The sequence below is a fragment of the Neofelis nebulosa genome, chromosome 1, assembly GCF_028018385.1.
Source record: "Neofelis nebulosa isolate mNeoNeb1 chromosome 1, mNeoNeb1.pri, whole genome shotgun sequence".
NCBI classification, from domain to species: domain Eukaryota; kingdom Metazoa; phylum Chordata; class Mammalia; order Carnivora; family Felidae; genus Neofelis; species Neofelis nebulosa.
The window spans coordinates 230,002,490-230,016,780 of record NC_080782.1 but is presented as its reverse complement, the minus strand read 5'-3'; the positions used below and the strand labels follow the sequence as shown (position 1 = coordinate 230,016,780).

General features: G+C 34.6%; 1 protein-coding gene across 10 annotated transcripts in view; it reads left to right on the top strand.

The window, feature by feature from the left end:
- NBEA (neurobeachin) overlaps positions 1 to 14,291 on the top strand; it is a 681,254-nt gene that overhangs the window by 158,737 nt on the left and 508,226 nt on the right. For all 10 annotated transcript variants that reach the window (XM_058687599.1, XM_058687578.1, XM_058687548.1 and 7 more), the window contains 2 exons: positions 8,222 to 8,374; positions 9,540 to 9,708. In XM_058687599.1, the coding sequence (XP_058543582.1) occupies positions 8,222 to 8,374; positions 9,540 to 9,708 (322 nt within the window). The remainder of the gene's footprint in view (positions 1 to 8,221; positions 8,375 to 9,539; positions 9,709 to 14,291) is intronic.

Genomic DNA, 14,291 nt, shown 5'->3' with positions numbered 1-14,291 from the left:
AGGTCACCGTTTCATTTTCTTTTATGATTATCCCATTTTGGAAAGAATCTTCAAGATTGTTTTGGCTATTCAAGGGTATTTGCATTAACATCTATATCAGTTTGTTAATTTCCACCAGAAAAATGCTAGGATTTTCATTGTGTTTCATTGTGTTATATTAAACCTTCCAATTCATACATTTGGTGCATGCTTCTGTTTACTTAGGACTCTGGTAGAATTGTGGTAGAAAACATTGTCTTTTTGCTAAATTTATTCCTAGATTCTTGAGGTTTTTCAAATGTAAGTTTTTTTTTTATCACTGATATATAGAAATATAATTGGTGTTCATGTTGACCTTTTATTTTTTAAAAAAAATTTTTTTAACGTTTATTTATTTTTGAGACAGAGAGAGACAGAGCATGAACGGGGGAGGGTCAGAGAGAGGGAGACACAGAATCCGAAACAGGCTCCAGGCTCCGAGCTGTCAGCACAGAGCCCGACGTGGGGCTTGAACTCACGGACCGTGAGATCATGACCTGAGCCGAAGTCGGCCGCTCAACCGACTGAGCCACCCAGGCGCCCCCATGTTGACCTTTTATATACGTCTTGCTACTCTTCTAATTCTCGTAGTTTGTCAATTTTTCAGAAACATTTACTTGTAGAAAATTTTATATCTTCCTAATACTTACTCTTTTTGTGTTTTTCCCCTTGATATTGTACTAAGACTTACAGTATAGTGCCAAACAGAAGTTGTAATAGTGAGCATCCCTATCTTATTCCAGAGCTCATTTGCAAAGCTTTCAATAATTAGCCACTAAGTGTGGTATATGCTGTAGATTACTTTCAGTAGATTTTTATTTATTTTTTAAAGAATGTTTATTTATTTTGAGAGAAAGGGAAAGAACACATGCAAGTGAGAGAGGAGCAGAGTGAGAGGGAGAGAGAATCCCAAGTAGGTTCCACACTGACAGTTTGATCTCCTGAACCGTGAGATCATGACCTGAGCTGAAATTAAGAGTCGGATGCTTAACTGGCTAAGCCACCTGGGCACCCCTAGTCGATTTTTAAATCAAATTAAGAAACTGTCCACTACAAGTTTGCTGAGAAGTTTTCCTTATCATAAACAGGTGAATTTTACCAAATGTTTTTCTGCATTATTTGAGAAAATTAAGATGTTTCTTCAATTTTTTCTTAGTGAATTATATTAATTACTTTTCAAATGTTAAACCATCTTTATATTCCTGGAATCCTATTTAGTCTTAGATCCATTCCTATCCCAATCAGGCTTATTTATTTATTTCTTTATTTATTTATCTATTTATTTATACGTTTATTTATTTTTGAGACAGAGGGAGACAGAGCATGAACGGGGGAGGGTCAGAGAGAGGGAGACACAGAATCTGAAACAGGCTCCAGGCTCTGAGCTGTCAGCACAGAGCCTGACGCGGGGCTCGAACTCACAGACCACGAGATCATGACCTGAGCCTAAGTCGGCTACTTAACCAACTGAGCCACCCAGGCGCCCCCAGGCTTTTATCCTTCAAATGGCTCATGTCAGTGTCACCAGTAGTCTTCATATTGTTACATCTTAAGGTTTTCAGTTTTCATCTTATTTGGTCTGTTAACATTTCAGTTTAACATTCTTTCCTTGAAATGCTTTCTTCAATTGTATTTTGTAACAGCATCCTTTCTTTGTTTTCTTCCTACCTCCTTGGTCCCCTATATTATTCTCTCCTACTCACGCCTCCTCTTTCTCAATTTTAAGGACTGATTTTCCTTTCACATCTTTCATCCTTCAGTTTTCTCTATTTTAGTTAATAGCATTGCCATTCACCCAGTAGTTCAGACCAAAAATGTTAATAGTTTTTGACTCTATTCACACAATAAATCCATATTCTATCCAGATTATCTTGTCTTGGTATTAAAACATATCCAGAATGAATGACTTCTTCCTACTTACGATCCTAGTCCTTTCTGTATCACATTGGTACCATCCTGTTTCAATCACCGTCGATCACCATTGGTTATCCACAGTCTATTTTTCTTGCAGTCAGACTAATCTTCCTAAAATATGCCATACTTTACTACTTCGTCCTTCTCAAAGTAAATTCACAATTCTCTTACCTTTGACATCATCTCATTATACCCCTTCATGCTTTCTCTGTTATAGACGCACTGGCTATGAAAAAGCCTTTTTGCCTTTCCCTTAAAAGCTAAAATGGCAAGCATGAATCCATGTCAAGACTTCTGCATTTTCTTTTCACATTGCTTTCATCACTCATTTTGTAGATGTCCACATGGCTTGATTCTACACTTCTTTTATGATTTTACTTATGACATCTTATCAGAGAAGTCTTCACTCATCCCTCTAAATAGAATAGTAGCCCTTCCATAGTCATCACTATCTCTCTACTGATTTTTGAGAGCACAATTCAGACATTTTTTACTTGTTTATTTTCTGCCTCTTTTCACTAGAATATAAGCATCAGCTGGATGAAAGCAGGGAATGTATCTTTTTTGTTCTCACCTTATTGTTGTGTTTTCAGGACCTAAAAGAGTGCCTGCCTCAATAAATAGTTGTTGGATTAAATTGAATAAATGAAAAGCACTTTCATACTTGTTTGAGTACCTAAAAGAATGTTTTTCACCTTTACAGATGAATATTCATACTGCTTTATTTTAAACATCAGTTCCTGGGTGAATAGTATAGATAATAAAGTTTACATTTTTATTTTTATTTAGTTACTTTTTTAAAGTTCCATTTTTATTTTATCATCAACTAATAACAAGCTAATAGTTAACTATCACTTAGCTTTTTGTCCTTGTCTTAGAAGGTGTAACTTAGTGGGGCGCCTGGGTGGCTCAGTCAGGTAAACGTCCGACTTCGGCTCCTGTCATGATCTCATGGTTCGTGAGTTCAAGCCCTGCATCGGCCTTAAGTTCCCTTGTTAAGGGAAATCATCAAGGTTTGAAGAGATGAGAGGATTGTTTACCATAACTCAAAGAGAAAGTTTTGTAGTTCTGGAAGAAATCATACCCAACTGGAGTGTGGTCTTAAGTAAAAGAATGTGGTGTATTGGCCTGAAGGGGTGAAGCTAGTAGAATAAATACCCCAACTTCATTTTCCTCCTGGCCTCTAGTTTCCTGCTGGTGTCTCTAACTAGTCAAACCCAACAGGAAGCCAACAGGCATGGGAGCCTCTGGAGCATAAAATAGGATGGGGAAGGTTGGGGAATAGATCAGCACAGCCAGTAAAACCTATATCCAATATATCCATTAGGTTGGGCTTTAGGGTTTGGTTGTCTGAGGCTCCATTATGTCATTAAGGACCTAGGTTTTTTCTGTATGTCTGCTCTGCCAAGTCACTGATGATTTTATTTGATGATATAGCTGCTGTCCTTTGTGGTAAAAAGAAGGTTTCTGGGTAGACTTAGTGCTATAGGCCTCCACATCCAGATTGGGGGTAGGCAGAAGAGCTCCTTCTGCCAGATACTAAAGGACATCCGTCTCTCTAATTTGATAGTCAGCTTAGGTCTTGACCTACTTTGAATCATTTGTTGCCATGAAAATTTTGATGCTGGTTCTCTGAACTAATTGCTTTCTACCTGTCTCCCCCAAACAACAGCAACAACAACAACACATAAATGACTCATATTGGATTAAGCTATTTGGAGCTCAATCTTGGTGTACTAAAAGGAGTGAGATGGATGTTGAGGATCAACTACTTTATGATGTACCTGTAGTAATTAAAATAATTTTCCACAATTTCCTTAATAATATAGTATATATTCTGTATGTGTAGAGTGGTTTCTGCAATAAAAATGAGCATTTCTGGGGCGTACAGGTGACTCAGTCAGTTAAGCGTTTGACTTTGGCTCAGGTCATGATCTCACAGATCCCATGTCGGGCTCTGTGCTGACAGCTCAGAGCCTGGAGCCTGCTTTGGATTCTGTGTTTCCCTCTCTCTCTGCCCCTTCCCCCACTCGTGCTAAGTCTCTCTGTCTCTCTCAAAAATGAATAAACATTAAAAAAAATTTTAAATGACCATTTCTGGTAATCCATTCCATGGTGGGCCCTCTAAATGTGGGAAAGACCTCTTCTTACTGAATAGCAACTTCTCGCTTTAACATCTATTGCCTCTATTTGATTTAGTTACTTATGGAGTGAAAGGTTATCATCTAACTTTTTCCCCTAGCTTCTCAAGTTCTATTTCCAATATCTTCTATCACAGTTCATATAGTTCATTTTATAAGTTATGTGTTCAGTCACCACACAAAAGTACTGTTACATAGTTTAAATTTCAGAGCATACAGTTTACAGATTTATAACTATAAATTATCCAAGTATAACTCTCTTTTTAAACAGCTTTACTTGAGAAAGTGACAGCAAATATCAAAATAAAGAATATTTCAAAGCAATCATTCAAACGAAACTCATTAAAGCAGAGTTGGATATCTTCTTTTCTCCTAATCTGTGTTTTGTCTTTTCTTATTCTCTTCTGCTGAGGAATTATGGCAGGCACCAGACACAAAAAAAAGATGAATAACATAGTATTCTCTTATATAACAGGAAAGAAAGACATGTGAATAATTAATAGTAATGCAAGGCAGGAGGAATAAGTACTACTTATGGTAAAGGTAACATGCTACTGAAGGAACTTTCATTTTCTGCCTGGTGGGATTTTGAGTAGGCCAATAAAAAACAAAACAAAACAAAACACAGTTTTAGGAAGATATTTCCTAAAGATAAATGTTAGAATAAAAATTACTACCCAAGAGCTTAATTGCTATGAAAAAACGGATACTTTTTTTTTTTTTTTTTTTAGTAATGTGGAAGGAATGCCTCATGTGATGCTTCTAGGGTATCTTTTTATAACACAGAGCAAGTTGAAAACTTGTTTCCAAATTATGAATTACTTCCTCAAATGAATACGTGCATAATGGCCAGTCTGATTTTATATTGCCTTATTGTTCTTTGCAAACACATGACAGTTTTATAGAATAAAATCTGATCTCTGAAAATGTTTATCTAGGAACAGGATCTGACTGTTCTATTTCAGAATTTTAAGTGTAAAAATAGGATTTATCAGATAATGTTCTTGAAATCATCATTACTGAATAAAATTATGGTCTATAAGATAAGCTATCTGAAATTATAGCTAGTGAAGGGGCTGGCTAAAGCTTTATATAACCATTGATCTCTTGTTTTAATTTTTTTCCCTACCCATGAATAAAGTGGTTAAAAATTTTAAAAACATTGCATTCTTCTTATTAAAGTTCCTTTAAAATGACTGCCCAAGCTTTGATTTTTCTTTTTCCTTAAAGACTTATTTGTTTGTGTCTTCCACTTCCCACTCTTTAACAATTCAGCTACTTGTTAGGATCATTTTTCCATCTTTTTAAAAAAAATTCATGTAAAGTTTTTCTCCCAGCCTTTGTTAGGACCATTGCTTATCTACTCACCACTGGTGTTTTGTCAAACACCTAGTAATAAAAGCCTAGTAATAAAAAATAATTGCTATCCATATTATACTTCAAACTAATTGGTACCTACTCAGTAACACCTTTTCATAATCACCCTTCCACAAATTTCCTGTCCACTCTGTTTTTTCATGTACTTACTAACATCTGACTCGTTACATATTTTACCTTTTTATGTTGTTGTACGTCCCAGGCTTCTCCTTTCTTAGACTTTGAGTTCTGTGAAGGCAAGGCTTTTTCAGGGCTTTTTGTCAACTGTTCTTTCCACAGTGCCACAGAGAGTCCCTGGCAAGTAGTAAGTCCTCAACATGCACATTTTCTGTATGACTAAGTGAAGAGTATTGAATCTACCTTTAAGTGAAGGAAACAGATGCAAGGGGTTTACAAGTTGAGGGAGCATGGTAGAGAAGGCACATGAAGGAAACTGGTGTTGTATAGGCAAAACTTATTTTCCAGAGAAATAATTTATTTGGCCCAATGAAAAGTTTTCTAGTTTTGAATTTTATTTTATTTATTTTATTTTTATTCCTTTAGGTACCTTCATCAGTTCTCACTATTTAGTGTCTCCTACCCTAATTCATACATTGTTGTTAACTATTTGAATATTATACTCATACGAGTTTGTGACCCCTTATGAAATGCATGGCATGCTTGTGTCACATTTATTGAGTTGCCTTTGTTATGAGCATGATGAGTGTAGGTATACCATATGGGAAGTAAAATTGGTAAGACAGTTTAGTCCTTTTTAGACCTTAATTATCCTATACTATTATTTGCACTTTAATCCCTGGTAATGGAGATAAAGATGTGATGTGACCTGTGCTTCAGGGTTTAGTGGTAGGTGATTCTTTATCCTAGGGAGGATCAAAAAAGATCACCAGATGAGGAAGGAAACATTTGTGTAGTAATACATATTTTTCACATTCGAATTTGAATTATCAGCTTTTAAAGAACAGCATTTACTCTATAATATTTTCATCTGAAATTATACTCCAAAGCAGCATTGTCCAGTCAAAATACAATGCAAGCCTTGTATGTTATGTAAAAATTTCTCACAGGGGTGCCTGAGTGGCTCAGTCATTTAAGTATTGGACCTCAGCTCAGTTTGTGATCTCGTGGTTCATGGTTTCAGCCCCATGTCAGGCTCTGTACAGACAGCTCAAAGCCTGGAGCCTGCTTCACATCCTGTCTCTTTCTTTGCCCCTCCCCAAATCACGCTCTGTGTGTGTCTCTCTTTCTCTCAAAATAAATGAATAAACATTAAAAAAAATTTTTTTAAGTAAAATAAAAAAATAAAAATGTCTCATAACATAATATGTGAAATTAATACAGTAATGTATTTTATTTAACCTTATATATCCAAAAATATTATCACTTCAGCATATACTCAATTGAAAAAGGATAATAGATACTTTGTATTGTATTTTATTCTAAACCTTCAAAATCCAGTGTATACTTCCTTACAACACTATCACCTGGGACTAGCCACATTTCAAGGGCTCAGTAGCCACAAATAGCTAGTGACTGCTATATTGACCAATGCAGCTTTAAGGTTTGGTTTAAATTATGGAAGGTCTGTCATTTCTCTAGATGGCATTGATAGTAGGTTATATATTGGTGATGGCAGTTGAAAATCTTGATGGAGTGTTTAGAATAGAGGTATTGTTACATGAAGCTGTGGAAGTATAAAATATCGTCTAGGGAGAGTGGTTTTATAGGAGCGAGAAGGTAAGTTTCAGCAGTCCCCATCTTTTTTTAAATTTTTATTTATTATTTTTTAATATGAAATTTATTGTCAAATTGGTTTCCATATAACACCCAGTGCTCATCCCAACAGGTGCCCTCCTCAATGCCCATCACACAGTTTCCCCTCCCACCCACCCCTCATCCCATCTTTTTTTTAAATAAACATTTTGTAAGCTAATTTTAAAAATTTATTTATGTATTTGAGAGAGACAGACAGCATGAGTTGGGGAGGGGCAGAGAGACAGGGAGAGGAGAGAATCCCAAGCAACCTCAGTGCTGACAGTGTGGAACCCTGTGTGGGCCTGGAACTCACAAACTGTGAGATCATGACCTGAGCCTAAACAAAGAGTCCAACACAACCTACTAAGCCATTCAGGTGCCCCATCAGTTCCCATCTTTTAAGCAGAAGGCACTGGGGAGTAATCTGAGGGTAATGAAAGCCAAAGGGGGCAGTATTTCCAGGAAAGTGAGATTTGCCTTTTTAAATGTGTTGTATTTGTCCATGTGTAACTCATTTGTGATTTTATGAAGAAAGGCTTTAGTGGAATGGTGGGGTCAATTTGTTTTCCAGTTGGTTTGGATCTCATGATAGTTCTCTTTCCCAATATTTGTGTGTGCGTGTGTGCGATCATGGTATTAATTGTATTCCATTTTAATTTTCTTTGAGATCTCTTCTTTAGTCAACTCACACAAAAATGGGTTGAGACCATTTTTATTCATAACTTACTTTATTTCTTTAGCTTGGGTTGAGAGTGGCATTTAACCTGAGTTATTTATCTGCAGGTGTTCTGGAAAGGGATTCAGATAACAAACTGTCATTTAAGAGAATTATCTTAAAATGTTATGTTTCTGAATATAATTAGATTTTGAATGCTGAAGGAAATATACAGTTTTATATTATACTTAACGTATTAGGGGTGGATATGGAAAATGCGTATGTACTTATTGCAAGTCAGCAGTTTTAAAATGTGATGTTCTGGGTATTTTTAGCTTGAAAATCTTTTCCTTTTCTTCAGTCATCAAGAGTCCATATAACTAGAGCTGTCCTGGAGCAATTTTTGTCCTTTGCAAAGTACCTTGATGGCTTATCTCATGGAGCACCTTTGCTAAAGCAGCTTTGTGATCACATTTTATTCAACCCAGCCATCTGGATACATACACCTGCAAAGGTATACGTTTTGTTCTCATTCATTTCATTTTAGTGTAATATCATAAATTATAGTTATGGACCTAAACTATCCAGTGGAAAACATTTGTTTGGATTTTTCAACCTGTTTTATAGTCAACCTGAAGCAGTTGATTTCCACAGAATCAGCAATCAAAATATGAAATGTGTAAATATTAAACTAAATGAAACTGTAGTTTAAATTAAACTGGATCTAATAACTGCATTCTGAAGTTAGTGGTTGTGATTCATATGTTTCCAAGAAAGAATTTGCTACACTGATTATTAAGACTAAGAAAACAGAAAGTAACAGGTAACTAATTATGCCATGATAAGTACAATCACAGTGACTGGAAAATTGCTTTTATTGTAAATACAGAGTTTATATCATGATTGTAAACATTATTTATTTAAAAATAAAGATATACATTGTTTTTTAGATATCAAGATAAAATTTTTATTTTTTTAACCTAAATTTAGCCAGATTTAGCCCTGTTATAGTCCACTGGAAGTCAATAATAACGGACATTTTTCATGAATGTGAGCTTCCTTTTACAGTTTTCAAGTTTCCCATACAACTTTGGTTACATAATATAAGTTCTGACCTTTGTTGTTTAGCATGTTAATTGTGGTGCTAAATTCAAACTTGACGTTTGTTCACTTTTTAAACAAGATGTTTGGCTTGTCCTCTCTCTGCTTACATGCTTAGATTCTGATACTGTGGGAGTGGCTTAAGAAAATTTGAAACTACCTGAACTTTTAGGATATAGGACTATGTATATTTTTTCCAAGTATGATGTAGCTGATAGATATTAGTTCTGTTTCTTTCAGCTGCTGAAATATACTTTGATTAAAGGCTTTAGTCTAGTTAACTTCTTAAATAATTTGGTCTTCCTATCAGATACTTTTGATAGATTATTAAGTCATTTAAAATTATTTCATTGGTAATACCCACTAGATTACTTTTATTAAAATAAGTTTTATTAGAATGTGTTGGCTGCAGATTTTTTCAATATAAATAATATTTAATTAAAAGTTATTTTTAACCTCATAATAAATGGTTCTTTCTTGGCCTTTACTAATTTGCATTTAAATTAAAATGTATATTTATAATAAACACTTGAGGCATTTTAAATTTATTTTAATGCTTTGCTAATATTCTGTATTAGGTTCAGCTCTCCCTATACACTTACTTGTCTGCTGAATTTATTGGAACTGCGACCATTTATACCACCATACGCAGAGTAGGAACAGTATTACAGCTAATGCACACCTTAAAATATTACTACTGGGTCATTAATCCTGCTGACAGTAGTGGCATTACACCTAAAGGATTAGGTAAGTACAACACTACCACAGTATTCATGGTACTATTACTGTTCTGTATGCTGAGTACTGTTATAGGGAACAGATGTGCATGGTTATGAAAATATCCTGAACTATTGTCTTTCTTAGATAGTAGCCTTATGTGTTGAGAGCTTTTTGTGATAGAGAAGCTTATGGATTTGTAATATTAAATTATTTTTAGAATAAAGGCAGGTAAAAATAATATTCTGCCTTTTAGCCAGTGTACTTGTTGATACTTGGTAAGATATAGGCATAGTATTAAAAACAGATGAAACTGATCATGGCCACTGTGTTCGAATATAGTTGTTTTGGTGCTTTGAGATTGTTGCCTTTTTTTTATATTTTACCCCAGACTTTACCCTTTATTCTAAGTATAGTAGAAATTAATTTTATTCTTCATTGTGTTATTGCTAATTTTCCTAATTATATAAAAATACATACTCAGCATAGAAAATAAAATGATATAGAAAAAATATATTATTTATACCCAAATCCCAGGAATAGTAACTGTTACATGTTTGGTGTGTGTGCTTCCACTAAATTTCATTGAATTAAATGTATGAAATACTTAAACTCTCTTAACAAAATTGAGATTTTCTTGATTTTTTTTTCTTATGGGTTTTTTTTTTTTTTGGCTCTACATAGCAATCCAAAAGAATGTGCCATTTACATGTTTCTAAAATTTTTATTTTATTTTATTTTATTTTATTTTATTTTATTTTATTTTATTTTATTTTATTTTTTTAACGTTTATTCATTTTTGAGAGACAGAGAGAGACGGAGAATGAGTGGGGAAGGGGCAGTGAGAAAAGGAGACACGGAATCCGAAGCAGGCTCCAGGCCCTGAGCTGTCAGCATAGAGCCTGACATGGGGCTTGAATTCAGGATCCGTGAGATCATGACCTGAGCCGAAGTCGGATGCTCAACTGACCGAGCCACCCAGGCGCCCCTAAAAGTTTGATTTTATAAATAATGCAGTGTTTATACCTGTGTATATAATAATTAACTTCTGTCTTTGATTTATGTAGGATTATTGAGAGTAGTTACTGTGTAATATGTTAGAGTGCTTTTCTCAGCATACTCACAAAGACATTGAAAATTTTGTTTTATAAAAATCTTTTTGGGCGCCTGGGTGGCTCAGTCTGTTGAGCGTCTGACTTCGGTTCAGCTCATGATCTCACAGTTTGTGATTTTGAGCCCCACATGGGGCTCTGTGCTGACAGCTCAGAACCTGGAACCAGCTTCAGATTCTGTGACTCCCTCTCTTTCTGACCCTCCCCAGCTCACACTCTGTCTCTCTCTCTCTCAAAAATAAATAAACATTAAAAAAATTTTTTTTTAATTCTCAGTAAGGGAAAATAACGTAGAAGTATTCTAATATTCATTTATTAGCTTATTTTGTGTCTTTTAATGATAGGGCTTTAAAAGTTATATTATATTATACAGTCTGATATATTATTCTGTCATTTATGACTTTTTTATTGCTTTTAATCTTGATAATGCCTAAAATTTACTAGATGTTCACCATGAGTTTGAATCTCTGCTAAGCATTCTATCTGTTAATTTTGTTCAATTGTTTATATGTAATGTAATTATATATACATAGACATGTTTACACATACACATAGGAGTAAACATATAGCTTGTAGTCGGTATCACTATTATTTTGTACATCAGGAAGGTGAAAGTTGGTACAAAGTGATAGAACTAAAATTTGAATCATGTCTATGTGACTGAGAGCCCTTGTTCTCTAACACTACAGCATGGTAGAGTTTTCTCTACTCCAGGCACATCATATATTCACACATACTAATTTCTGCTTCAGAAAACTAATTTATAATTTACAGAAAAGTTGTAAGAATTTTATAAAGAATTACTAAAACTCCACCACGTTTCCCAGTATTTAATATTTTACCACATAGACTTTATCATTCTCCATTTTATGTAAATATAATCAGACCTACATATATGTGTATGTATTTTTTTCTAAATCGAGAATAAATTGTAGATGTGATACCTTATTACCTTAAATATTTTCCTGTTAATTTCCTAAAAGACACCCTCTTAGATAACCAAAGGCAACCATTTAAATCCTGGGAATTTAACATTGATACAATGGTATCATCTAATCCAAAGATAGCATTTAAATTTCACCAATTATTCCAATAATACCCTTTTTAGAAAAAAATCTCTTTTTTTTCCTCTTAATCCAGTTCGAGAATCATATATTGCATTTAAGTTACCTTGTCACTTGAATATTCTTCAATATAGAATAGTTATTTTTTAGCATTTTTGTCCTCCATGACCTTCACATTTTTGAAGAATAGAAGCAAATTACTTTGTAGAATGTCCCTTAATTTGGATTTGTTTGATATTTGCCCATGATGATTCAAGTTTTTCATTTTTGGACGCAGTCACGCACAAGTCATACCAATTCTGTCACATTGTATCACGTCAAGAAGCGCGTGGCGTTCAGTTGTCGTATTACTGGAGATGTTAATTTTGATCATTTGATTAATGTGGTGTCTGCCAGAATTCTTCATTATAAAATTACTACTTTCTCTTTTGGAATAATAAGTATTTGGTGGAGAAATACATTGAGACTATGTAAATATCCTGTTCTTCAACAAACCTTCACTTACTGGTTTTAGTTCATCAGTGACTCTTGTCATAATTGATCTTTATTGTGATTGCTGCTAAATGACATTATTTCCTAAGCCATTTATTAGTTTGTAAGGAGGAACTTGTTTTTTTCTCTTCCAATTATTTGTTCATTTTATATCAGCAAATATTTCATGGATTTCTATTTTATTCAGTGTATTACATGAATAGTTGGCATACTTTCTCCGCAAGGGTCCACACAGAAATAGTTTAGGCTTAGGGAGCCTTATGGTGTCTCTTGCAAGTAGTCAGCTCTGCCAGCGTATAACAAAAACAACCATAGACAATGTGTAAATGAATAGATACGGTTTGTTTCAAACAAATTGAAATTTTTAAGTTTTAACGGATTTAGCCCAGAGAGTATACCCTGGGTTGTATCATTATTTATTTGATGTTAAAGTTGTCTCAGATTTGGCTAGTAGGAGACTTTCACCTTAGGTTTGGGGTCTTTATGACAGATGTCCATAATTTTTCAGTCCTGGCTCTTTGCCACAAGAGAGCCAGAGTTTTTGGTTCATGTTATACTTATCTCAGTCCTGGAATCAGACATTTCTCCAAGGAGCCCTGGTTTGGTTGGTGGATATAGTTTCAGAAACCAAGATTTGGGTGTTAGTGTGCTTATTTTGCTTATTGCTCTTTGAGTGTTATCGCTTCTAGGCATTCTTCATGGATGTAGGAAACACACGTTTATACATGGATACCTTCAATTCTGACTTAAAACCACTTGGTTCAGTGTAGTCTCAAACTTATTGTATTTATAGCTTTCTTCCTTCAATATTGAAAAATTTGGCTTACATTATCTTTAATATATTTATACATTTGCTCATTCTACTTTATGAAACAGTGTTCCAACACATGCACCATCACCTTCTCAGCTTTGACGTTGCCAGTCAGCTCTGACCATCTCTTCACCTCTAACTCTGGATGGTCCTTGTCACCTCCTTAGCCCTAATTGTTTCTTTGCCGCTGACCACACTCCTGGCTCTTGTTGTCTCCTCTCCATGACTGTGAAGGTCCTGCCAGACTTACTTGCCTCCTTGGCCCTGCCAAACTCTGGTGTCTCCTTGAGCTCTGTTGGTTTCTCCTATCCCAGGGCCCTTAACCTGGCTGGCTCTGACTGCCTCAAGGAGACAGGAGGGAAGAAACCAGATAAATATATTGTGAAGAAAACTGACAAGAAAGTGGAGAGAATTTGTTTTTCTTTATAGTTTGATTTATTCTTTTTAATGCATCTTTTTGTTATTTTTAATCCATCTGAAATTAATTTTGATATTTAGTAAAATGTGAGGTTCTGACTTGAAACGTAGCTTTCTAAATAACTTTTTTTTAATACCATTTTGAACTAAAATGCTTTCTTTTAACAATAGTCAATTTGTACTATGCTAGCTTTTTGTAGTACTTACTAATTCATATGTAGGCTCTGACTTGAGAGCTAGGATCTTTTTGCTTTGACTCTTATTTAATACTTTTGTCCTTTAAATTATTATTATATCAGGTTCACTATAAAAATTCATATTAACAGATATCATGGCAACAGATATCATTAGCAAATGGAATCATACAAAGGCCTATTAAAAAAAAACAACTTACTGTTCTCTCAAGGAGCCAGTATTACCAGTCTTGTATGTTCTTCTACCCTCTTTTTCTCTGCTCATACAGACACAGTTTTACACGTGTCTACATGTAGGTCCTTCAGATGAGGTGTGTTTCATAATTTTTGTATTTTTGAATATGTCATAAATGCAAATATGTTAATATGTGATAAACCTTTCATAGGTCTCACCGAGCTTAAGAAATAGAACATTACCATAAACCTGTATGTCCCTGTCCTTGGTCATATCTTCTTCCCATTCCTAGCCATAGAGATAACCCCATCCTCAATTTTATGTTTTATGTTTTTTGTTTTAGGTTTT